Here is a 25,536-nt window from a genome sequence, read left to right on the forward strand (position 1 = left end):
ACCAGCACCGGAGCTGATCCCGTTCCAGGTTCTGCTCCTCGGGAACCGCCGTGCGCCAGCACCAACCCTGTCCCCGGGCTCTCCTCGCGCCCGCCCGCGGCTCTTCTCACGCCAACAGGTGTGATCTGCAGCCGCTCTGCGCTTCCATGAGGTCTGATCTTCTCAGTCTGCGTTTGTGCGCAACAAAGCAATTCAGTTTTATCTTAAATCCCATTCCTGCCATATCCAAACCCACCCCGAGGAAGAATTGGACCTTTGAGAGGCTGGTCCGTCTTCTCCCAATACAGTTATCACAAACACCTACGCTCTGCTGATCGAAGAACAAGTGCGCTGACATTTAAAAACACGTGCACAGCACCTGAGAAGCGAGGGTTGTGGAGAAAACCCTCGCAGGTTTACAGAACAGCATTGGATGGGCCATGTCCCCCGCAGCCCCGCTTAACGGGGTGTTGAGGACTCGGCACACCCAAACCGCTGACTCTGCAAAACCGGCTCTAAAAATCTTACCTCCAATTTCTAGCAAACAACTTTTGCTCTGCCAGTTATTTCCTCGAGGCCTGGAGTCAGCTCAGCGTTGGGGAGTGTTTGCAGAGCAGTGGATCCGCACTCATGTACCCTCACCTGGTTTTAGATAAAATGAAATGATAGAAGTGTCATGAATCATCAAAAACTATTTAATTGGAAGTGGTACAAGCAAATAATGTTTTATATAATAGATGATTTTGTCATATGCTTTTCCTTTTTCCTCATATTCCATTTGCTGAAAAAATAGGTCAAAAATAGACAGCACTAGAATATTCACCGAGTATGAACAGACAGCTTCTGCGTTAGAGGTACAAGCGTTCAAAACTAACCTTTGAGAACGGAAATACAAACATCTTCAGGTTGGCTCCTTTGGCCAATTATCTCACAAACAGAAGAAATAGTCAAAATACACAAAGCAAGTCCAGGTAAACATTTAAAATTTATTAAACTTTTTGGTCAAAATAATTGAACAAGTATGTACAATCCCACTGTATTAGCTCTAGTACGTATTTTAGGAACGAGGTCAAATCTAACGCTTTAGTGACCCGGGAGTTCCACAGTTCAAGATTTTCAAATAGTGTCACAACCAATGTACAGTATGAGAGTTCCCAAGCCCGGCTGTTTGCAGAACCCGTCAGGTGCCGCAGCAGCAGGCTGGGAGCAGCACGCCGCGGCCAGCGCAACACCTTCATTTGTGGACAACGCAGTGTAAACCACACGGCTCTATTTCCTCCAGGAAGCTCAAGGGATCGCGTTTTTCACAAGAATTCCTAATTTGCAGGCACATTACAAGAGGGAACGCCCAGCTACTCGGTAACGCTGAAACGTGCTGCAACAGCCTCACAAGAGTTTGGCACCCAGGCCGGGCCAGGGCGACAAGAAGGTTCGTGGATTTTAGGCCTCTTTCAGGGAAAAGGAAAAAAAAGTACCCAAGGCTTAAAAAAAAAAAAAAAAGTGAGCGCTACCGGAGTTCGACCAAAGGCAGTTAACACCAGCTCGCGGCCTTGGCGTTCCCGACATCTCGCTGTTAAAGTCGGAAACGATAAAACGCGTTCAGCTGCGCTGCTGCCCAGCGTAACCGAGAGGTGTTTTGCTGGCTTGAACTGCAACGTGAAATACAATATATTATGCTGAATATTTAAAATAAACTATATCTTCATGACAAATACCAAAAAGGTTAAAAAACGTAATGCACATAAGGTATGTCTCTATCTAACATTGAGAGGCATCAGATAAACTGGATTTTTCTCTTCAAAGAAAACACGTGAACTGTTTTGCTTTCCCTTCAGTGCAAGGCGGTCACTTGCTGTTAAGGCTCTGGATGGCTCTGCACTAACCTGTTCCATCTCCTACCAGGGACACAGACAGCATTTTACAACAAAACCAGTGCAACTCAAACTAAATGCCAATTTAATTGAAACTCTAAATTTAGAATTTGAAATACTACACAAAAAAGTTTTAGTCTGTCAAAAAAAAAAAAAAAAAATCAATGTTTTGGGGCAAACATTGTCAAATCTGCCCATCAATTATTTTGCACAATTTCAGTACATGCAATAAAAAAATAAAAAGACTGAATACATACCTTCAGATTTAAAAACACTTTTTATAGTTTGTTATTTTATTAAGTGGTTTACACCAGAAGGTGTGGTTATAGATACAGTTGGTGAGTAAATATCCATGGAAACCTGTCTACGAACCCAACTCAAGACCTACCTAAGTGCTCAAAGGTAAAAACACCTAAGCCTAGATACAGGCCAGAGGAGGAATGTTTACAGGCATTAAGCACAATATATGTTTGAAAGGCCCAAATACTACAGCAGAGAAAGAGCGCGAGAGATAGAAATTACATTTTTATGACAATTTTTCTTCTCGGATGTTAATTTTTTGGTCTATAAACTGGAAAGGAAGGCTCAGACTTCAATAAATACAGGTGTTTGGAGCATTGGCCTCACTGAGCGCTGTCCACGGGCTCTGCCCTGCGAGGGGTGTCCGAGCGCGGCACAGACGCTGCCACTCCGGCAGAGCCAGCGCCAGGCCCGGCGGCAGCCAAGGGAGCGAGGGCGCCAACGATCCTCACTGCTGGGACAACAGGCCTTCTCTTTTACAGATAAACAACTCAGCTTAACTATGCAAGACGATGACTCTGTCCTCAAGCCGGTCACCTTTAGTTAATTTTGTCCTGGAATATATACAAGTTATTGGTGGCAGCTACGGCAATGATGTTCTCCATGGGATGCCATGCTGTATGGAGAATCTTCTTGTTGAAGTCCAGACTGTCAACGCTTATTTCATCCTTCTTCCTCTTCCCCCCCGTACACACTTTGCGCGGCTTTAGGATGGCACGAGGTTTGCTGCTCTCCCTGGACGCTTCTAGAGTGATATCCCGCCGCGTGTTTCGGTCGAACATTCTAAAGAAATTGTTGTACGATCCGGTCATGATAGCGCTGTTGGAAAGCGGAAAGAGGCAAATCTTACCAGGTTTCCAGAAATGGTATCATCCCCCATCATCCCTCTCTGACCCAGCACTCTCCTCCGCTCCTCTCCCACTGTTCAGATCCAGTTTGGAATTTCTGTCCTGGCTCTTCCCCGCTCCCCCAGCACTCAGAAGCAGCCTCAGGCTTTGCTCATCTCACTGCGAGCGAAGTGCCTTTGTTTTCCCATTGCTCCTCCATCCCATTATCCCGCGGCAAGGACAGGCCGGCTGGAAGCAAAGCCATTGTAAACCATTTCGGCAGTGTCACCAATGAAAGTGCCCTCCCTGGTGCTGTGCACACCTTGGCCAGGAGCACGGCAATGCATTAATTACAAAGAATTCTCTTGAATCAGCAAAAGAAACCCCTTGGGTGAACGTCTGATGCAGCCCTGCAGGAATGAGTCAGTTTCTGTACAGTATCAAATTCACTTTTGAACAAGGCAGAAAACCTCCACCTGAAAATGCTTTCATATATATATATAACTTCCAACAAACAGCTTGTTTGTAGCTCACAAAAAATATATTTGAGATTGAGGGCAAGTTGTTCATGATTTTTTGTATTGAACACTTATCTCCACTGCTTGGAAGCGGAAAAGCCGTTTCCCAGGTGGCAGAAGTCCCACAGATGGTTAAAATCGCAGCTGCCTCACTTTGCCATCGTATTTACCAAGACACATTGTCCTCAGGCATTAACAAGTGAATGACTCAAGGAGAACGAGATGCTCTTCCTTCACCATACACCACTCAGTCGTGCTTGGGAATGCACCCACTGAAATATGTTTCCCTTGTCAAAGGGAGGTGAGCAGCACAACTGCCATGACAACTTCTCTTCCTATAAATATGTTCAAATGAGATGACCTTGCTTTGACCTCTTTTCCCACTTCAAAAAAGACTGACCGGAGTTACTTGGGAAAAACATAGAAATAAGGGGCAGTTTCTTTGCATTTTAGCGTGGTAAGAGACATACACCACTTTTAAAATGCACTCTGTTAGGTATTGTAAATATTGCTAACGTTTTTTTCTTTTGTAATCTGACTGATACAGTACGAGTTCTCCTCTCAACACCTCCAAGCCAACTTGCAACCTGGCATTCAGAGTAACGCATTTTCTTTGGTATTGTTTACTTCAGCAAAGAGTATGGCAGCAGCACGCAGCAATACCTGCAATCTCAACTCTCACCGCAATAGCACTGTAGGGATTTTTTCACTTTAAGTGAAACAAATTTCTGAAGTAGTTCAGTACTGCTTATAGCTTTTGAGACTGGAACCCAAATCCCTAAAGCTGAGGGAAAACACAAACCAAGGGAGCCAAAATGAACTCCCCAACTTACCTATCGGAACCATTCCAGCAGCATTCAAACTTGTCGAAGATGCAGTCATTTTCGTAAAGAGAACAAAGTTTGCTTCGAAGATACTCGTGAACCTTTTTGGAACATTTAAATTGGTATTAGATATAAAGAAAAAGAAGAAAAGGGAGAGGAAGGGATATTTAAGAAAACTTGACCACCATACTTGGTATGTCTCTACAGGCCTGTTCTCCATATTGAGATCCCAGACTTTCACAGAAAGGTAGTCTCTTGTCATCATGTATCGACCGCTGTGACTGAATTTGACATCAGATATTGATGATATTATTTCTGAAAAAAATGACCTGCTGCTAGGATCTTCAGGTTCTTCAAAAACTGTAGACAGAAGATACAATTACAAATGAAACCAACACCGAGTTTTACAGCTTTGAACATTTTTTGGTACTTGGAAAATTTTAAACCAATATACTGGTTTATTTTTAAAGAAAGTTGCTGTTAAGTACTTTTAAAAAATAATCTTTTTAAACAATGTTATACTCTTAGTCATCAGATTGCTAGATGCCCGTCTCCAACATTTTCAACTGGAGCACAGCATCGGCAAACTACAGTTCACAGGTCTTAGGGATGAATCAGAGAAAATACCTTCAAAACCAGCACATGGGTCCAGTAAACATTCCAACTGATCTACAAATCTTGTCGAACAAGAGCAGATGCAACCAGCAGCATCCCAAACACCATATCTTAATGCATGACCCGTGCATTGAGACTACTCCACAACATCCTTTTCTTTACATCTGAACAAAAGTTGTACAACACAGCCTACTGGAATATTAGTATCTACATTTGAAATGCACTGTGTGTGGTTTGAGAAAGCAGACAAATAAATGCATTATTTAAATTGAAGAGTCAATCTCTGAAGTCAGTGTTTCATGATGGAATCTACCCAGAACTATTTATTTCATTTTTGAATAGACCCCTTTTAACAGGACATTATTCAGTGACAAGCAGTTAAAAAATAAAGTGCTTCTAAGTAATTTAATGCAATACCACATCCAACAGCTGAAGTGGCCTTGCATTCTACATTTCCTATTGCATGAGAATTTCCTTCCACCACCAAGAAAACCCTCTCTGCACTACAGAAAGCTTACCTGCAGGTATCAGTACAGCAGCTGGCCCCACAGGACCTGCCACGTTAACAAACCAGCCCTGTTCCAGCAGCGAACAGAAAGGAGTGAGGCAGGGCAGCTATGGGCAGGGATCCTGGGGAGCTCAGCACCACCGCTCCCTGCCCTACAGGATTGATGGGGCTCAGCAAACTAAAGAGCATTCACCTCTCACCCCTGGAAGCTCACCTCTAACACAGTGCATATTAAGAATTAATTCTATCCTAAGAGCTGCAAATGCTCACAAAATAAATGGATTCTGGCAGCATCAGCCCAGTTTCTAATGCATGAAGGTGAATAAACTGCCCTGAACTGGCATTTGATAAGCAGATACCTTTGAGAAGCACCAAGACTGAGTGTGGACAGCAGACAGGTCCCACTGGTGCCAAAAGCACTTGTTCCCGTCAGTTTATGATGCATAAATGGGTAAACAGGAGCAGAGTCAGATCATCAATTGGCTCATGCTACACTTCTGCTTGTTGATGGCCTAGAACAAGACAATTAAAACGTTCCATTCTACAAAACTACCACCCCTTACCTGTGTGCCCTTTCCCGACAAGCAGAGCTCAGTACGTTTTTTTATGAGCAGACACCTACAGGCTCTATTTGTACAAACACACAGAAGAACCCGGCAGCGCAGCCCCGACTCACATTTGGAGTGGCGGTCGCAGAGCGCCGAGGAGCGCATGTCGCACAGCCGGATGGTGCCCTTGCTGCTGCTGTACACAAACACGTTGCAGTGGTGCGGGTGGAACTCGGCCGCCGTGATCACTTCTGTCAGCTCCTCCATGTTCGCAGGCTTGATATCTACAATATCTGGGAAGGGTTTTGTAAAGGCATGAACATCACACATTCAAATCGCTTCCAGCGGACAACTATTACAAAATGTTACAAGTACCACAGAGAAAAGCAGGGCAAGATCTTAATTTCTGCCATGTACAATCTACACAAAGTGACCTGAGCAGATTAAAACAAAAATTCTAGATTGTACAAATCAGCTTTAACAGATGCAGGAGATAATTTCAGACTCCCCTCAAGCCTCCTTCTTAACACTTCCTGTTGAACACTGAATACACTTCAGTTATTTATCTACAGCTTTAGAAAACTTTGTAATGACCCTATTTAATATGCAGTTTCTCTGCAGCTTTTATTGTACTGCAGATTTGTCAATATAGGACATACTATTAGTTTTGGATACACACGGTTGCAAAAAGATTTGAAAATTATTTCTGCAGTCAATGATATCTTTTGACATTGAAAAAAACCCTGAAATTTGTTTTAAGAGAAGTGTCACTTAGTTAAGAGACCTTAAATTCTGGAAAGAAGTACCTACAGTAACAAATGATCTACTCTTCAAACCTTTCAACCCCTATTTAAGTCAACTGAACTCCACAAATAAAGGACACTCCCAAAATGCCTGAATTTCTTTTTAGCAATCAAACTACGCTATTTCTAGTGGCAGTTTTCCATTGAAGGAATGCCTGCACTCCAGGATGAACGAGAGCATCCTCAGGCCTGCTTTCACTGTGCTAAACCTCCAGATTCTGAAATACTGTGTTTTAATAGCTAGATTCAAAAACCTGCTCTAATTAGTAAAATTTAAGTGATTCTCTTAAACCTCCACAACGTCTATGTGCCCCAGTGTTCACAGAGAACAAAAAAAGGATACTAAAACTTCTGTCTGTGATTTCTAAATGCCATAGGTTAATTCTTAGGTCATCTGCAGAAAGATATGTTTCATGATCACTATTTACTGAAATGGAGTTTATGTGATAAGTATGTGCATTTGCAAATATCCTTCTGGGACTTGCTTCTACCATTAGGTCCATGGGTTTCAATATTGGCACCTGAAACATGAAAAGAACAGTCAATTTTGGCATAAAACTGGCTTCTAATTCAGGAGATATTAATTAGTTGCACACCACAGATTTCTGCTTTGATTTAGTGACAATTTTTGAAATCTACTGAGCAAGAAAAGTAATCAAATAAGCTACGAATGCTAACTTTGTGTGCTACCAACACGGAACCTCAGACACCCGCTTCTGTGTTAGGCACCTGTCATATCCAGCACCTTTGTGCCTCCTCCACCAGGAAAAGGGGGTGTGTTTGGAATGACAGCTGAAGCTTATGGGCATTTGAAGCAAGCCCCCCATATCTCAGAGGGGTAACAGCGGTTTGCAAAGCGAGTGCCCGATTTGTTGAGGACACTGGAGGAAGGGCTGGGTGCCACAGCCAGCTGACCGAGAGGGTGACGTGGCTGGGGGGGTCCAGCGGCCTGAGCCCCCCAGTTCGTCTCGGTGACCAGCATATGGCAGGCTGAGGTGGCCCAGGGCCACCTGGCAGGCCACCAGGACACCGACTCCCACCAGCCACCCAGAAAAGAGCTACGGCAGTGCCCAAGGTAACCTGCCTTGTGAACAAGGAACAACCTCACCCCAGAGCTCTGGAATTGCTTTCACAACGCTTATATCTCACACTCTGTTTATAGCAAGCTGTAATCATTACAGTTAATCCATTACGTTTTATTAGGCAATTCTCCTATCTCACTATGAGTGTTCCTGGCCTGGTTGTGAAATCAAACATGCATTAATCTGAATTATAAGGAATGGTATTTCTAAATGCCATGGTCTCTATGCACAGAATGCAGCTCTGAAGCACTGCTTCTCCTCTGTGTCTACTTCTTTATAAACAACTGGGGAATATACTTCTGTAACAAAATACACAAAGCCCAACATACATCTGGTCTGGATCTCCAAAATCTGATCATTTTAACACATGGATGTAACTGTAGGCAAGGTGTTTTCCCCTCTGCCGGTCGTTGCTCAGACTTGGTTCCCTCCACCCTCTCCGCAAGGTCTGCAGCCCAACATAGCCTTCCTTGCCCACAAAACCAGTACATTTAGAACACTACATTTTAACAGAGGCTCTTGCTTTTTATTGCTTCCCCCCATTCAGCTTGATGACTCGCAAATGTATTTCGGTGTTTGAAGAAGGTGCTAACGTGCTCCTCTGGTGGTACAGCCAGCGGCATGTAAAACCCTTAGGTCATATTTGGGACTCTCCATGTTCCCATATGGCTTTGAAAGCAGCGAGAACCTCAGTTCAATTCCTATTTATCGTAACAACAACATAGAAAACCCCAAGAAGAACCCCAACCCCACAGAATTACATTTCTTTAGCTCCTGCTTAAAACGATGCCAAGTGTGGAGCACTAATGCTACCACTCCATCACTATGCAAGTAGAAAAACATCAAGACTGTTCAAGTATACATTTTCCAAATGCCCAGAATTTGCCTCTAATAAAAACACCTTCTACCTAACCATGGAACACCCAGCACCCTGTTCCAATTGGTGAATCTTGTTCTTAGATAAAAACACCAAAAAAGTTCAACATGAGCATTATTGAGGGGAAAGAAAAAAATATCAACACATCAAATCTGAATTCCTCCTAAATTCCCAGGGGCACGTGCGTGAAGCCACCAGAACACTGTAGCTGGCAGTGCCACAGGGCAGCACTCGGGGAGACGTGAAGGTTCCTGCTGCTCCTGCAGTGAGCAGCACAGACCCACAGGCCTCCCCAGAACAGTCACTGTGTTATGGGCTGCCTGAATCAGTGTGCTGCCTGCACCCTTCTGCAGGGCGCTCTGAGACTGCCCCAAGCAGCGTGCTGCCTGCACCCTTCTGCAGGGCGCTCTGAGACTGCCCCAAGCAGCGTGCTGCCTGCACCCTTCTGCAGGGCGCTCTGAGACTGCTCCAAGCAGTGTGCTGCCTGCACCCTTCTGCAGGGCGCTCTGAGACTGCCCCAAGCAGCGTGCTGCCTGCACCCTTCTGCAGGGCGCTCTGAGACTGCCCCAAGCAGCGTGCTGCCTGCACCCTTCTGCAGGGCGCTCTGAGACTGCTCCAAGCAGTGTGCTGCCTGCACCCTTCTGCAGGGCGCTCTGAGACTGCCCCAAGCAGCGTGCTGCCTGCACCCTTCTGCAGGGCGCTCTGAGACTGCCCCAAGCAGCGTGCTGCCTGCACCCTTCTGCAGGGTGCTCTGAGACTGCCCCAAGCAGTGTGCTGCCTGCACCCTTCTGCAGGGCGCTCTGAGACTTGGGCTATTTTAGGAACATGGCCGGGTGAGCCCATGCTTTCTAAGAACTGAGCAGAGAGCAGTGCAGCCCCACAGATACTCAGAAGTACCATTTTCAATATACTGAGGTGGAAGAGAGCTGTCTCTAACAAAATACTTTATTTTAAAAAACAGTTTAAATTTCAAATCGATTTAATATATGCTAAGACAGGAGTGTCAAACTCCTTTTCACCAGGGGCCACATCAGCCTTGTGTGGTTGCCTTCAAAGGGCCAAATGTAACTTTAGGACTATATAAATGTAACTATTCCTACATTTAAACAGTCCTAAAATCACATTCGGCCCTTTGAAAGCAACCGTGAGGCTGATGTAGCCCCTGGCGAAATGGAGTTTGACACCCCTGCGCTAGGATGTTCCAATAAAAACAAACAAACTATTGGGAAGCTAATAATATAATATTATAATAATGAAAGTTTGCCTCAGGTTTTCCAGAGGAACCTTATTTAATAGTTATATATGTATAATAAAGTGCCTCCATCTTCTATAAAAGTTTTCAGTGACCCTGACCGAAACATTTTTAATCTGCACGTCAGTTGACAACATCAGTAGTACAAAGGCAGAGAGGAACATGCAAAAAGATATTTGAAGACAAAGAGCAGAAACATACCCGCAGTGCTGTGATTCTGAAAGGATCCCTAAGTCTTCCATCTTCATCTTTTAAATTATAACCTTCGGCTCTTTTATCCCTTTCACTTATTTTCCATAATTTAATAGTTTTATCTAAAACCAACAAAAATTCACATGCTTGAGAATGAATTGAATTCAAAATACAATCACCAAATAATGGATTCAGCAGAGTGGATATTATTTCTCTATCTGGGTTTCCACAGAAAGGACCCTGAGGGAGCCCTTTATACAAGAGCATCACACTGAGCACAGCCCTCTCTACACACACCAGAAGGGCTCTGCCTTCCAGCTTATTGTTTAGCAGAACTGATACAGGAAAACCAAACAAAAAATACACCAGACACAGGCAACTGGAGGGTGTGGATGGGAAATCCATGAAAACATCAGGAAATGGAGAAGACAGACAGATTCCATCTTAACTTCTGTGTCAGGTTCAGTTTCAATAAAACACAAGCTTCTGCCTGAACAAGGTGCTACCACTCACCAGAACGACCTGTCACAAGGGAAATTTCACACACCACTTACCGGAATTCACCAACCAGCACTGTCTGACCATCTAAATTATTTTTAACAGACAAATGCTAGGGAAAAACCCAACAAAGGCAGGAATTCCTTACACTACCTACCTAAGGAAAGGCAAGCCTGTCCCAGGTGTGTGCCAGGAGACAGCCCAAGGCAGCAGGGCCAACGTGGCCGTTAGTTCAGGGGCCATGCCGAGCTGGTGCTGCCTCGGTTTGCAGGGCAGGAAAGTGTGACCGGAGGGAGATCCTGAGCTAACGGGAACAAACCTCCCAAACCGCTGCGTTCTTTAAAGCTTTTCAGATCACACAGTTTAAAGACTGCTTTAAGTTCAGTGAGACTCAGATCAAAGTAAGATTATTTGAATTTCAAAGTCCAGTAGGCAGAAGTCACTCCTGCTTTTACAATTCCATATAGCAGGGAGGCGATCAGCCCTTACATCGAGACATTGAAGTACAAGGCAAAAAAATGATCCCAACTGTTAAGAACAAGCACATTCCTCTGACAATAAGTGCAGGTTTTTCCATGCACAGCTCTGCATTTACATTTACAGCTTGTTCCATGATGCAGCAAAGCAAAACAGACCGAATACCCAATAACCACTACCAAAAGAGCGGAAGAAATTTTTAAGTGCATGAAAACTTGCTATTTCCAAGTTGTAATTTTTACACTTTTTATGTGTTCTAAGGTACACAGTAAAAATAGTAAAAATATACTCCTCCTAGAGTAACTCTTGTCTTTTAAAAAGTTGCTTTTCAAAGCACACAATGTTTTGGTATTGGAAAAGCAAAAAGAGCATTGTAACCACAGTGTTTCTACTTCAAATGCTTTTATTAAAAATTCATCCAGGATCACAAAAAAAAAAATCTGTTTGAAAATTAGGATGATTAAGTCAAATTCAAAGTTCTGCTACAGTTCAGCACACTGGGAATCCATTTATCCACAAACTAGAAAGCAGAGTAAGGGGGCATGGAAAGCACAGTCAGGATATCCACAGAATGGAGCTCTCTATGCCTATTCTGTTGCTGCTTCGTTGTTTTTACATTCATAAATCAGGCATTTACAGAGTATTACAATCAAACCATATTTTGCATATAATTAGAAGACATTAAAACAACCCCCAAACACTCCAGAAAAAAACCCCACAGTGGATCAGAGATGAGATTAAATGACATCAAAAGTTCTTTGTGCAAAAAAAAGTGTCCTTACCATTTGTAGACAGCAGGAAATGAGCAGCGTTCTGTTGTGGTAACCACCTAATTTTATTAATTTTTTCCTCAATTTCTAGACTTTTCAAGTAGTCAAACTCAGGTTCGTGACTCTGAAAGGTACTGTAAACATTATATTCTCCCCTAGAATGAGGACGGCTTTTATTCTGCAAGGAAACAGAATATTTCTTGAAGATGATACTACTTGGTTCATTAGGAATTGTACATATAAACTAATGACTAAAAATTATCAATTAGAAAGTAAAAGTATTATGTATCTATTTTTGATTTTTTCCTCCACTCCAGAAATTCTGCAGTTTTACATGACAAGATAAATGCCCCTTATGCCCAACTCTTTCCCCAGTTTGCATGTACTCCAAGAAGCCCATTAATATTGCTGTGTGAACAGTTGGATTTTTTTTTTTAACACTGAGGAAATGACGTGACAGCTGGGTTTGACTTACAGAGCAACTGAGCACTAACAGCTGAGTGCCAACCCAGAACAGTTCCCCTCTAAACAAGCCTGGAGAAGTCAGCGATCCCGAGCAGGCGGCCACTTCTGACCTTGGTTCAGTCTATGCAGCAGACTAAATGATAAATGAGCTCTGGGCTGGCTAGGTGTAGTAGGATAACATTTCAGCTGCTTTTTCAGCAATAGGATTTTCATTTCACTACTTCTCAAAATCCTTATGGTAAAACCGATAAGTCACCTTTGGTAAAATGTTTTACAAATACTATCACAGTGAGGACAAAATGCAAAATATTGGATGGCTGCTCATTAAGTGAGCATCGTTTGAACCATAGCATGAAAGAACTGGGATTCTGCTGAAAAAACCACTGCACCTAAAGATCAGCATAGTTCATGCACAAACAAGCTGAATTTAAATTCCATGATCAAGGTCTGTGACCCAGTAGAAGGCTCTTCCAAGGGAAGGACAAGCACACTCCTCAGTGGCGGGGGAGCAGGAGAGCTGCCATGTGAACATTGACTTTGGAAAGAACACACTTCCACATTCCTCCCAGACATGACCATTATTTTTCAGTATACAGAGTACTTTTCCAATACCTGCTACTTCTCTGGACATAAAAAGCTCAGTGATGTATCTGAATACATTACAGCATTATCACACAGCTGAATACCATTGCAAAGCGCCTTCTGAACTGAACATGCTCAAGTGTTTCTAGAGAAGTAGCTGTTCCCGCTGGTTTTGATTCACAGGATCCAAAACACATCAGAAGATTAGTCCTTCAAGTTTTGAACCATCTTATCCTGTTGTCCTTGAAGTTTAACATGCATCCTTTTTTATTAACTTTTCTGACATTATCTTCAGAAACATTACAATTTGTCTTCGATCAACTTGACCAAGTGTAAAGTTTAGGAGAAAGTCTGCAAAGTGATACTGAGCATACCAGGTACATATATAAAGAATTCATTGTCTTTTTGTGACTCTTTTTTTTTTTTAAGGTGGGAGGGGAACCACCAAACAAACACATCAAGTTCAGCACAAGGCAGATATTTAGAAACTTGGCAAACTTAGGGTTTTCTGAGAAAACTATCCGACCATTTAAACCTCATGGGATGAAAAGATGAAGTGAGACTGTGCAACACAAGAACAGTGTAGTAACAGCACTTTTGTTTTTCAAGTCACTGACCTCTTGTTCCCTTTGAAATATAACCACTCTGCCACCTTTGTCTCCTGTTGCAAGAAGATCACCAGAGTAATTAAATTCAACTGTTGAAATAATATCAGCTGTAAACAGAACAGAAATAAAACAGCACTGTCACGTGTAAAGCAAATCAAGATGTTTCAAGACTTGAACACAAAACAAAATTACAACTTGTATTAATTCAACAGCACAACTTCTTGATTTACATCATTAGTATCCAGAAATTAAGTAATGTTTCAAAGACTAACAAAATTTTATTTACAATCTAAACCACTTCCTCATTTCTCTTTTTTTTAAGCTTTTGAGTACCTTCAATGCTAGAAGAGAGACACACGGTTTTATAATCCAAAGTGTGCGCTCTACCTGCTGACAGCCAATGCCGTGCACGTACCGAGCTCCGGTGCAGCGCTGCCCAGGGCAGAGCCAGCAGGATCGGAGCAGCTGCCGCGCGTGGGGCCGCTCGGGACTGCCCTTGGGACCGAACCTGCCACACAACCACCACGGGCCACAATTCAGCCTCACAGGTGGCAATAAAGAATTAATTGCCATTAAACAATCTCTAACCAAGGGGCAGAGAGATAAGGGGCTATAAACGTCTGTCACAGGTTTTAGGCATATGGTAACCAAACCAACAAACTGCTCGGCATGAAACTGTAAGCAGACATTTATCCATACTGGTGCTTGCTGGCCATGCAAGTATTTCATTCTATTATGCAGGCATAAGAATTGTGCAATTTGAAGTCTACAATATAAATTAGTTTCAGAGTTTTTCAACTGGAGACTAGATGAAAACTACTTTCCTGTATTGATTCTGACATGCTGTCTTTTAAATTCCCTTCAATAATCCACCACTCTTATGAGGAAGGTGATTAGCAAGTCTCATCAGTTTTCCCAATATATAATTCATATTTCATCTTTTATTAACGGATGCCCTTTAAGTGGTTTTTTCCTAGTGTATAAAGATCATGATTTCCTTTGTTTTATTAAAAGAAAAATAAAAGCCTTTCGACAGATTTATCCCCATCTTCAAAAATCACACTACTGACCTGCTTCTGGACATGTCTATTTTTACATTCACCTTTCTTTAAAAGGTTATGAAAATATTCCATTTCAGTAAAGAACAGGATGGTGGCTAATCCCAAATCTCCGACAGACCCAGAATTTAAGAACAAAGCCCAGCCCCTCGCTGCGTGTACTCCAAACACCCATCTTTCCTCAGTTACCTGCCTTTAAAATGAACCCTGTTGCTGGTTCCTCCCCTGCCCCCCAGCCCAGTGACCCTCACCTGCCGCCACCTCCCAGCTTCTCCAGTCACCAGCCACTGAGCTTCTTGCAAACCTGACGCTTCGTTATTGACCCCTCCCAGGTAATTCAGAAGAAAACTCTTCTGGCTTTTCACTACACACACTGGCAGAACAAAAGTCATTTCACCTATTCTCCTTACTCCCATTCCACATTCAGTGGGCAGTTCCTGGCACAGGGCCATTCACCTCCTTAACGGACTATGGAGAAAGTACTGAAAACAAAACCCCCCAAACAATCTTTCCCCTCTCCAAACCACCTATGTGAATTTCCAGCAATAAGGACACACATACAGAAAACTGCATATGGGATAAAGGTTTCACTGGTCCTAATGATCTCTTACTTCGAAAATTGCTTTAGAATTATGAGCTTCTAGGAGCACACTGACAGAATTTTAAGAGATATATATACAGATATACACACACGACCTTAAAAATATTTGATATATATTTTTATACACACACATATACAAATAAGACTTAGACCATACAGAGTGGTGCAATGTGTGCTCAGTCAAAACATATAACTAGAAAAGCTACTTATTTCCACTTACCACAAAGATCCACTCTATTAAAACTCCACCTAGGCAGGGAGCACAGCAGCAACATTTCACCCAACCTCAGTGGTGAAATAAGCAAAATACTCAAGTTTAAACAACAACAAAAGATCTGTCAACTCGCACGTGAATGGATCTCTGTTCCTCTCTTTGAAAGGTTCTGGAAAACTCAGATTATTGATACACTAAAACCAGATTATCAAAATGAATACCTGTCCTTCCCATACTACAAATAAATGGTGCTCAAGAGCTGATGGACAAAGGGTTTAGATGGCTGTAAGGACACCAGTTTCTAGTTTACTAATTTCCTTGTGAATCATAGATCCTGTTCACACTTTTTACTCCAAGTAAGTAAAAAGAATGTACAGGTTATCTTGTAGTTAATTTTAACCATTTCTTAAATACACTTTCTATCACAAATAAGAAAAAAAAAAGTCTGTCTACCTGTAACACTGACACACTTTCACTTTTCCGAAGCTTGCCACATTTTTCCGATCTAAAGTCTCATGCCCTACGTAGGTTCTCAGGCAAAGAATTCCTACATACAAAGTGGATGAGCTGGTCCATGTAAAGCTTTTTGTTCATGTGGAACTTTTTTCTTTCTTAAGAAAGAAACACTTGGACAAGGCCCTTTCCTAGCAATCTGTAGAACATATGTATATGGTAATTGTGAACGTGTCTTCAAGCCAACTCGTTCTTCCTGCCCAATAATCATGGGGAAAACAAGATGTATGAAAACTGAGATTCAATATAAAAAAACCCAAACAACACTCTGTATCTGGCTAATACTGCTGTTGAGCTTTAATACTGATCCATGCTAATTATTTTGACAATTAGATCTTTCCTTTGTGCCCAAAACATACCTAAACTGTGTGAATGTACAAATTACAAGCCACGACAAATGCCTGGCTAAGAGGTTTTAATAGTTTCAAATACCAAATATCATGACATAAGCAAAAAATTTTGTACTAAGATGAGAAAGCTAGTGAACTAGCTGGAGATGTCATCTTAATGAAATTCTAATCCAAGACTGACAATAGCACGAGAATAAAAAACAAATTCCCACAGCCCAGTATCACACAATCACACCAGGACACACAAACCCAGGAGTTTCCAGAGGCACCACGGGAAAGGGGGAAACTAAAGAACAAAGAAACAAACTGATCACCAGCAGATTAATCAATTTGCAGCTGTAGCTCATGCTTAGAACTAACTTGACACAAGCAGTGACTTCTCCCTCATTCTTCTAAGCTATGTAAAGACTTTTGTCAAAAGCCCACTCCTGAGACGCTGAATGAACAAGGAAGTCAAACAGCCACTGGTTTTGAACATGATCTAAAACTGGGGCTGCTCCAGCTTCTAGGGGATTCTAACTTAAAATTTCTAAATATGTAATGGACAACATAACACTTCACATTCAGTACGCAGACTGACCAAAAAAATAAAAAAAAGCATGTTTGCAAACCTGAATCCCATCCCTCCCTTTGAAAAATATTTTTACTACCCAGCACCTTTGGCCACGCTCTGTTCTCGAGGGCTCCAAGGACCAGAACCAGCTCACACTTCGGGAGGAAATGAGCGGATCTGGAGCCCAGCCAGCCCGCTGGCACCGACTGCCGGGGAACTAAACATAGAAAGAACACTTCTGTGCCTGCGATCAAGATGAAAGGTGACACACCTTGCCCTCCACCACACACTGTTATTCTATCGAGAGTTTTATTCTACAACTACAGAAAGCTGCAGGAGATAGTGTGGTCTGCTACAGGTGATGTGAACGAAGCAGAGCCCAGAGAATGGGGCTAAGTGCAGGTTACACACTCCTAAATCAACCTGGAAATCAGAAGCTGTGATCTCCCTCTGACGTTGTGCTGAACTGTACGACATGACACGAGAACGAACAGAACAGGCAGTGACAACACACCCTTCCGAGGTCCGACTGGTGAAAACACGGGCAGGCAGGGCCCAGAGAACAGCAAGAACCAGCAGTGCAGAGCAACTAAGGCTCAAATGGAGTCAAATAAATATAAGAGGTGCAAGTAAGATTAGTGACAGAAAAAAAAGATACAGAGACCTGTTAAGGGGAACAGATTATCAAAGAGAATGAAGAAATTCAGAGGCTAATACCTGCTAAACAGTAAATAATAGAAAAAGTGTTTGAAAAACCAATACCATATTTGAGCGTAACAAGTTACTGACACACAGGGCCTTAGAACTTGATTTCCAATAACTGCCAGAGAACACTCCCCAGACAGCCCAGTGCTGTCTACTGGCATTAAAGGGCTGCTGGGGCAGGGAGGGGGCAGCAGTTGCTGTCAAGTGTGACAGGTTTGTTTTTTACTGTGCAATTAGGATGGACTAAGATGGGCATGTCTAAGCCCTCCTGAAGTATTTCCTAAAATACTTTCTTAATTTCTATCTCTGAATTGTACTGAAAGGTGAGCTGAACTTTTATGCGCATTGTCAAGTGGCTATTGATAGCTTTGAGGTTACTCAAAACCAGCTACATTTTTCAGAATATGCCACTTCATATAGTCAATTTTTAGATTTCCACTTTGATGGTTTGTTTGAACTTAACACAGACGTGAGATGTATTAGGAGCCAGGAGAATAAAGCAAAGGTGGTACAGTTTTGCTTAGACCAAATTTCTTCCAGCTTACACTGCTAAGCACTCTGCACACTTTAAGTACTCACCAGGTCTAACAATTTTTTATGCCTTAGTACTTAAAAAACTTGCAAAATGGCTTGAATTGCCTTCAAGTACCCAGTGTAGTTTAACATAGTCCACAATAAGTGGCAGAGCTGCCGTCCTGCTCCGTGTGCTGTCAGCGGCTGCAGGAGAAGCCCCAGGAGGCGTCCAAGGGCAAACACCCCACTGAATGCTCCTCCGGCTGATCCACCAGCCACCCGAGAGCTGCATCTCATAACACACAAATAGTGCAATTCCCTCAGTGGTTTACACTTGCATTTTCTTTTCAATACAACCAGATCGTAATTTGATGCTGTAATTCCTTCAAATAATATTAAAACAATCTTGTCTTCACTGAGTTTAAAGTGCATGTAGTTGTCTGGATGTGTTAGTACAAAGAAAGGGTAAAGCAGCAGCAAGAGAGTATCAAAGCTGCAGTTCAGTAAGACAGAAATAAACATCACCTTCATGCTTGCCAAAGCTCACCATGCCTCTTCTTACGAGCAATAAGAACTTATGGATGCTATTTATAATATTCAGGACACAAAAGTATTCGGTATGCAAATCTATTGCCTCAGCATTATTTTTTTAACCTCTGCAACAGTAATTCCCACAACTTTCCTCCTACTGGAAGCATATTTAATCAATTTGTGATATTCTGTTAATTTTTCCAAGGCAGTTAATTGTCATGCTTTTTTAAAATTATGAGTTATTAAAAGTCTTAACATGATGGGTAAATATTTTTTTTCGTCCAGATATGGCTTTCACACTTTAAAAAAAATTTGAATAAAGGGGTTTTTGTCATTTTTTATTAAAGCTTTTCCCCGGCTGTTAAAATACTCAACAAGCGGCCCAGCGGCAGCAGCTGGTGCCACTCACACATCAGCGGGAGATGGAGGGACCGGGACCAGCTCCTGCAGCACACAGCTCGGAACGGCTCGGCGCGCAGTCCCGCCTCACAACTCCGCAACGCATTCACTGCTTACCCAAACTGCTTGTCATTCATTCCTGTGTTATGCATTCCTGCAGCTTCACATTTTCATCAAAATAGCATCCAGTTACACCTACTAATTTGTCTTCTATTGTAGCACAGTGGTTGCTTATTTTTTTAAAGGATTTTCTTATCTGTTCTTTAATATTTCACTTGCCATATTTTACTGGTACTGAGAATTTTTTCCCCCTTAATGCCCATAAACCTATACCTCCGTAGTTTTTTGACGAGGTGGTCCTAACTTTTTTAATATATCTGTACCTGGAAAAAGATGCTAGGTACAAAAGCTATGGGTGAACTCCAACAGTGAAATAAGGCATTTATGAACCACTTCTCACTGCCTTTAAGGTCTCTGCCTAGGTCATAACTTCCCCGATTTCCTTTACAAAAAGAAATAGATACTATTTTTCACAATCCTCAGAATGCTAAACATTTTTGTACTTATATTCATACTCCTCCGTCTGCACACAGAGTTCCATTAACCCATCGTGTGCATATACCAGAAAAAAAAAAATTGACACCATGGTAAAGATCACAGATTTAAATAAGTAAGTAAGTATGATTTGGCAGGACAGATTCTCTTCTCCACAGACAACCAGGGAGACATCGCTTGACATGACCACTTTTATGAAGCCTGAAGAGCAAATGGAGCTTTTTCATTTTTTAAAGCACAGGTAAATCTGGGCTTTCTCGCTATGAGGGGTCATACTCTAAAGATCATGAGAGAGAAACTTCAAAAAATTCACTAATACAGCATTTCTCAAACACAACACCTTTTCTTAATAGTCTCCAGAGTTACTTATACATTAATATACAGTAAGACAGGGCAATTTACTTTCCAGTGGCATAACACACTTTTTGTTGTCTGACAGAACTGGAATTCAAAAGAACACTTATTATTAAATACTGCTCAATGAGAGCAACATTTTTACAGAATGAAGTGTTGTGGAATAAAAAGTAAAGAAATTCTTGGTCTGTGGCTTGTATGAAGACTCAAGATTAAAGTGTTTAACCTGAAACATTAAGACCACTTTCTCCAGCAGAAAACCACTACATAACATGCACTCAGGTCAAAACTGTTTGCAAAATATTACTTCTGCCCACACTTAAACACCTCAAAACATTTCCCGAAGTTGCTATTATGTCACCATATGTATTATGCAGAATACCATGCACAACACGCACAGCACGGGTAGGATCAAGGTGGCTTTCAAAATCTTTGGTCCCTGCAAGTAAGAGTCCTTTGAGAGCAGAGCTGTGGTGGAGGTGTCAGAGCACAGTGGGACAGGAATCAGGGACCATGTGGGATGGTTCAGGAGGGCAAGAGAGCAGCCAAGTCCTGCTTGTGGCCAAACACTGCTTGTCGTGGCAGAAAACCACCCCAGAGCCCGTGTTCTGCCCCACTCCAAGCTGAGGGACACCTTCAGATAACCAGTTAGCTACCATGAGAGGAAACAATACACAGGACTTCAGAACGGAGCCATTAGTGCCACATTTTCCAGTTCTTAAAGAGAAAAAAAAGGCCTTAAAGATAGCAACCAACTCTATCATTTCTTCTATGCAATTTTAACCCCGTTTGGACTGGTTTTTTAAGCAGCTGAAATCATGCCAGAATTTGCTTTAAAAACAGTGAGAAAAGGCCAGTTAAATTCCTGAACACATAAGAACGTTTTTAAACCACTGATTTGTAAACACGATGTAACACTAAGAGCGTTTTTAAATCACTTGTATCCGGATTTGAGAACAATTACAGGATTATAGTCCAATATGTTTTTACCAGATCATGGTTTTCTACTCACGTTGTGCATTTTGACAAACTTCAGAGGGGGACTGACTTAGCACTGTAACCACCTTTAAGAGAGGTAAATAAGTTGTTGAACTGATGATAACAACATATCTTTTAGTTTATCAGTGCTGTCAATACCAATTACTAGCTGGAGAATTTGAAAACCAGTACTTTTCTCTGATCTTTAAACAGAGATACAAAATTTCTTCACGAGTAGAAAATCCAATACAACCAGGCAAGTCTTCTGAAAGCCAACAACAAACTTTTTTCAAGAAGAGAAGTTCTGCTCACACGAAAGCCCTTCTGAAGGTTCCTTCTCCAGTGAAGGAGCCGGAGCTTCCAAGGAGCTCCCGTCCATCAGGAAAGGGCACCACGGGCAGCACTTATGGGCAAGACTCTGCTTTACACTCAGCTGCTCCAACAAAGGTTTCAAGTACAGCATTTAAACCAGGTTAAGAGTTGAGCTGACGACTGACGAAGCTCCACTAGAAAAGCATCACCCATTTCATTCAGGGCAGTAACCATACAGAACATCTGGCCCAAGGGAATTTGGGCATATCTGTACATTAGGGAATAAACTGGTTCATCTTTTGCTTGCAAAAATAACCCCCAAACAGAACTTTTTGAACAATTAAAACAAATTAAACACTGAAATCACAAAACTGATTAGGTCTCAGGCAGCATTATATAAAAAAGTGCCTGTATTTAGAAAGCTGCTTTCTACCAAAAAAGGTAATCCAAGAATAACAAGTTTCACAGGCAATCAGTATAATGTAGTAATCACATGGTTTCACACTAACAACAAAATTACGACACAAATTTAAATGACTTTTTGTTAAAATTTAAGCTTGTTGCCACCCTCAATATCAACTCTTTCATTCAATACCTGCTTTATCCTCCAACCCTCCTCCTGAACCCAACTAAACTTTTCTGCTTTAGAAAACTACAAATTTCACTAATTGGTATATTTTCCTGATCTTTTTGAAATATGCAGATGGGTCATACAAACATTGCTCTTCTGCTTATTTAAAGATAGCATTGTACAGATTTCAAAGGTTACTCACTGGAGAAAGGGGATACACAGGAAAGTCAAAATGATTTTCTGTATTAATGACCCAGTTAGAAAAAGTCCTGGGAATGAAGGGAGCAGTTGCACATCTAACTACAGCAATTCCTCATAGTCACGTTAATAGTTGAGAATAGTTGAGAAGCTGTTGAATATAAAATGTATTCTAGAATTGCACTGCAGGAAGAACTGACTTTTTGGTTAAGTTGCCTATCAGGCTTTGAAATTTCCGCTACTGAATGAACTGTTTATAAGAGCATTTAGTGAAAAAGTCCACATTTAATACATTGGACAGCTAGTTTATGTTGTCATTTTCAGACTTCCTCTATAGAGCTTATTTTTCACAAAACAGAAAGAAAAATGTACCTGAAATTCACAGTGGTTTTATGTAATATTTGCAGTAAGGCTATTTCAAGGCAACAGTCACCCAAATAGGTTTAGATGTGCAGTTTGATTAAAGATGTTTTTAAAAAAGGTAACGAGTAAATAGTTACATAACAGGGGCTAAAAATCTAGCAATGTAATTGCACACTTATTGCATACTGCTGAGTCAAATTCAGGCAGTTATTAGCAAATAAATCGTATGTTTTCTTTATTTAATTCCAATTTCAAGGCAAAGACTAGCAGGAGGGGAAAGCCCACAAACCAAAATAAAGAAAATAAGTCTCAAAAACTGTGAGCAGTTCTCGTATTCCAGTAGGAAAACCAGGTGCTGAACGATTATTTATATTAATTGCCCTACGAAGAAAATTAAATTCCTCCTATGTAGTAGCGTCATGCACAATCTGCAGCCCTCACTCCAGAAGGGGTCACGTTAATAAGGCACATCTGGGAAAATCCAGGGTAAAAGCACTGAGCATCATTGTCAATATTTCCCTTTATCCCTCCTAGTTACTCCAAGCACAGAGCACTCCCCTCTCACCACAGAGCTCTGCCTCATCAGAAATGGAAGTTCCTCTGTGAACAGTCCTGCTCTGCACTTCAACAATTCACTGAGCTTGAGACGTATTGGTGTTTCAAAACCAAGAAGCTTTCCAGCTCTACACAAACTCCTGTTGCTCAGTAACTGACTGAAAAGTAAGGTGCTCAAACAAGTATATTTTTTGCAATATGGGGGACTTTTAGTCTCATAGATGATAGATCCTGAGAAAAAAAGGACCATTTGGCGATAAAAGCTACTTAAATACATTTTCATAAGAATTCTAGGAACTTCAGAACAATACTACAAGTTATAAAATATGTTTAGGGGGAAAAAAGGAAGAAAAACAACAACTGAGTCTGAGTACTAGTTGCTCCAGCAGTTTTCAAGTCTGTTCTTCCCATAGCTATTATTTCAAATGGAATGCCAAACAAGTGGCGTGAAAATGAAAACACCGTCAGCATAATTCCCCTGTAGCAGACAGTAAGAAAAAATATTTACTGCATCTAGTAGAACAAAATCCAAAACCCAAGACGACCACACACTGGCACTGCAAGTTATTTCACTTAATACAGTAAATACAGCTATTTCAGTTAATGCAGTAAAGATCAAGTAAACAGCACAGAATCACGTTTCACACACATACTTCACATCCTCTTTTCTAAACAGTAATGCCAGCCTGAACAGTTTGAACATGGAAAATTTAGGAAAACAAAAAAAAACTTTCCCAAAGTTCATCAAAACTTCACATTGTTTCCACACACCACAGAGAAACCCTTTTTCTACTTAAAAGATTCCTACTCATTCCAAAACACGCTGTGCTTCGAAAGTTTCAGAGAAATGAAAGGTGTGCCCATTTTCCTTACTTAAACATCCCTATTTATAGCTTCCAAACGTTAACAAGCAGGAATAAGATCTCTCCACAGCTGCAGGAAGCCTTTAAACTCTACTTTTAAAATTAAGCACAAATGACAGACCTGCACACTCTCTCTGTTGCTCTCTTTGCGTCAGAGTGAAACTTGACAAGCCTGACAGACTCCATTTGTGTGGTGGTTTTTTTTCCCCCCCCTGTGTTTTGTCACTGTCATTACCTCTTCTCCCCAGTGACTGGAATTAAAGAACAGAAGGCAGCCACCGTGCCTTGTCTATTGTGCTCTCCCCAGCGAGCAGCGCACGGCGCTGGGAGCCCAGCTTAGTCATGGCCACACACCCCCGTGCCCGCCCGGGAGACGCTGCAGCTCCGCCGGCCCCGGCTCCCCCAGCACACGGTGCGGAGGGCGCAGAACGGGCCGGGGGTGCCCGCGCAGCGGGACCCGGAGGCGGCGGCTCCAGCTGCGGCCCGGCCGAGGCCGCGCGGCCCGGCCCTGCCCTTACCTTCCGCCACGTCCTCGTCGATAGCCCCCTTCACCTGCGAGAAGCACCACTGGAAGTCGTTGCTGCCTCCGCCTCCTGACACCCCTGCGGAGGGACGAGAGGGCGCTGAGGGGAGGGGAGGGGAGGGGAGGGCCGGCCCGCGGAGCCCGCGCCGAGCCCCCGGCCCCCCGCGCGCAGGCCCGGCCCCTTCCCCAGCGCGCCCCGCTCCGCCGCCCGGCCCGGCCCAGGCCCGCCCGGGTCCCCCGGCGCGGCTCGGCGCCCCGCGGGGCAGCCCCGCTCCAGCAGGCCCTCCCGCCGCCCGGCTCCGCGCGGTGAGGCCCGGCCTGCCGGCGCGGCTCCCGCGGCGCCTTCCGCCCGCCGGCCGGAGCGCGGCCTCACCTGCCATGTCGGCCGGTAGCGGTGGGGCGGGGGCCCGCGGGGGGACGCGCCGGCCGGGAGCGGGTCGCAGCCGCCGCCGCACGGAGCTGCCGCCGCGGGAGGTTTCGGGGTTTCAAAATGGCGCCCATTGCCGGTCGGCCTGATCCGGTGACGTCATCGGCCCGGCTCTCCTGACGGGGCGGGCGGGGAGCCGGGCCGGGCCGGGCGGCGGCTGCGCGGCCTGCGGCGGCCCCGCGCCGGAGAGCGCGCCCGGCGGCGGCGGGAGGGCTCGGAGGGGAGGCGGGGATCCGCAGCAGGAGATCCGCGCCGCGGAGGAGCCTCCCGGGCCGCGGGGGCTCCAAACTCACCGTCACACTCGCACCTTTACGCGAAGGGGCGCGGCGGGCCGGGGCTGCCGAGATAACCTGTTGATACTGGCGTGCCTTCCGATTCAGTTTTACTTCCCGCACCGCTGGGTGTTTAATTGTGATGTTTCCCGAAAAGACGGGCACGCTCTCGCTTGTTTGCGGAGCCCCGTTGGGCCCGGGCAGCCGCGTTGGGCCCGGGCAGCCCCGTTCGCACCGGCAGCCCGCGGGCCCGGCCCTGCCCGGCCCTGCCCGGCCCTGCCCGGCCGTTCGAAGCCCCGGCGGCCGCGGAGCCGGGGGACACGGCCGGTGCCTCTAAGCGGCCGGTAATCGTGCGCACCTGGCGCCTCGGAGCAGTTCAGCCCCCGTGTTGGGGGAGCGCGTCTGCCGCGAAGATGCTCTTCTGGCTCATAAGCTGTGGATGTTACTGGTGCTTTGGTTAGTTTTGGCCTCTTGTGCTGATTGTGAGGTTTTGTTTGTTGGTTTTGTTTGTTTTTCCTAAATTGGCGTAGAT

General features: G+C 43.6%; 1 protein-coding gene across 1 annotated transcript; it reads right to left on the reverse strand.

Moving 5' to 3' along the window:
- Positions 1-947: 947 nt before the first annotated feature.
- Positions 948-24,774, reverse strand: PPP2R2D (protein phosphatase 2 regulatory subunit Bdelta). Its single transcript, XM_065638865.1, has 10 exons — positions 24,679-24,774; positions 24,301-24,384; positions 13,606-13,703; positions 11,954-12,119; positions 10,206-10,318; positions 7,137-7,314; positions 6,119-6,283; positions 4,510-4,679; positions 4,329-4,420; positions 948-2,969 (listed from the first exon to the last, which is right to left on the reverse strand). The coding sequence occupies exons 1-10, from the start codon at positions 24,683-24,685 to the stop codon at positions 2,690-2,692; spliced, it is 1,353 nt and encodes a 450-aa protein (XP_065494937.1). The 5' UTR covers positions 24,686-24,774; the 3' UTR covers positions 948-2,689.
- Positions 24,775-25,536: the final 762 nt, after the last annotated feature.

The sequence above is a fragment of the Caloenas nicobarica genome, chromosome 7 (assembly GCF_036013445.1).
Source record: "Caloenas nicobarica isolate bCalNic1 chromosome 7, bCalNic1.hap1, whole genome shotgun sequence".
NCBI classification, from domain to species: Eukaryota; Metazoa; Chordata; class Aves; order Columbiformes; family Columbidae; genus Caloenas; species Caloenas nicobarica.

Coding starts and splice junctions, on each gene's coding strand:
- PPP2R2D (XM_065638865.1), bottom strand. Junction 10,319..11,953: donor TTTCCTGCTGTCTACAAATG/GTAAGGACACTT, acceptor TGTTGGTTTTAG/ATAAAACTATTAAATTATGG. Junction 4,421..4,509: donor GGCCTGTAGAGACATACCAA/GTATGGTGGTCA, acceptor TGTTCCAAAAAG/GTTCACGAGTATCTTCGAAG.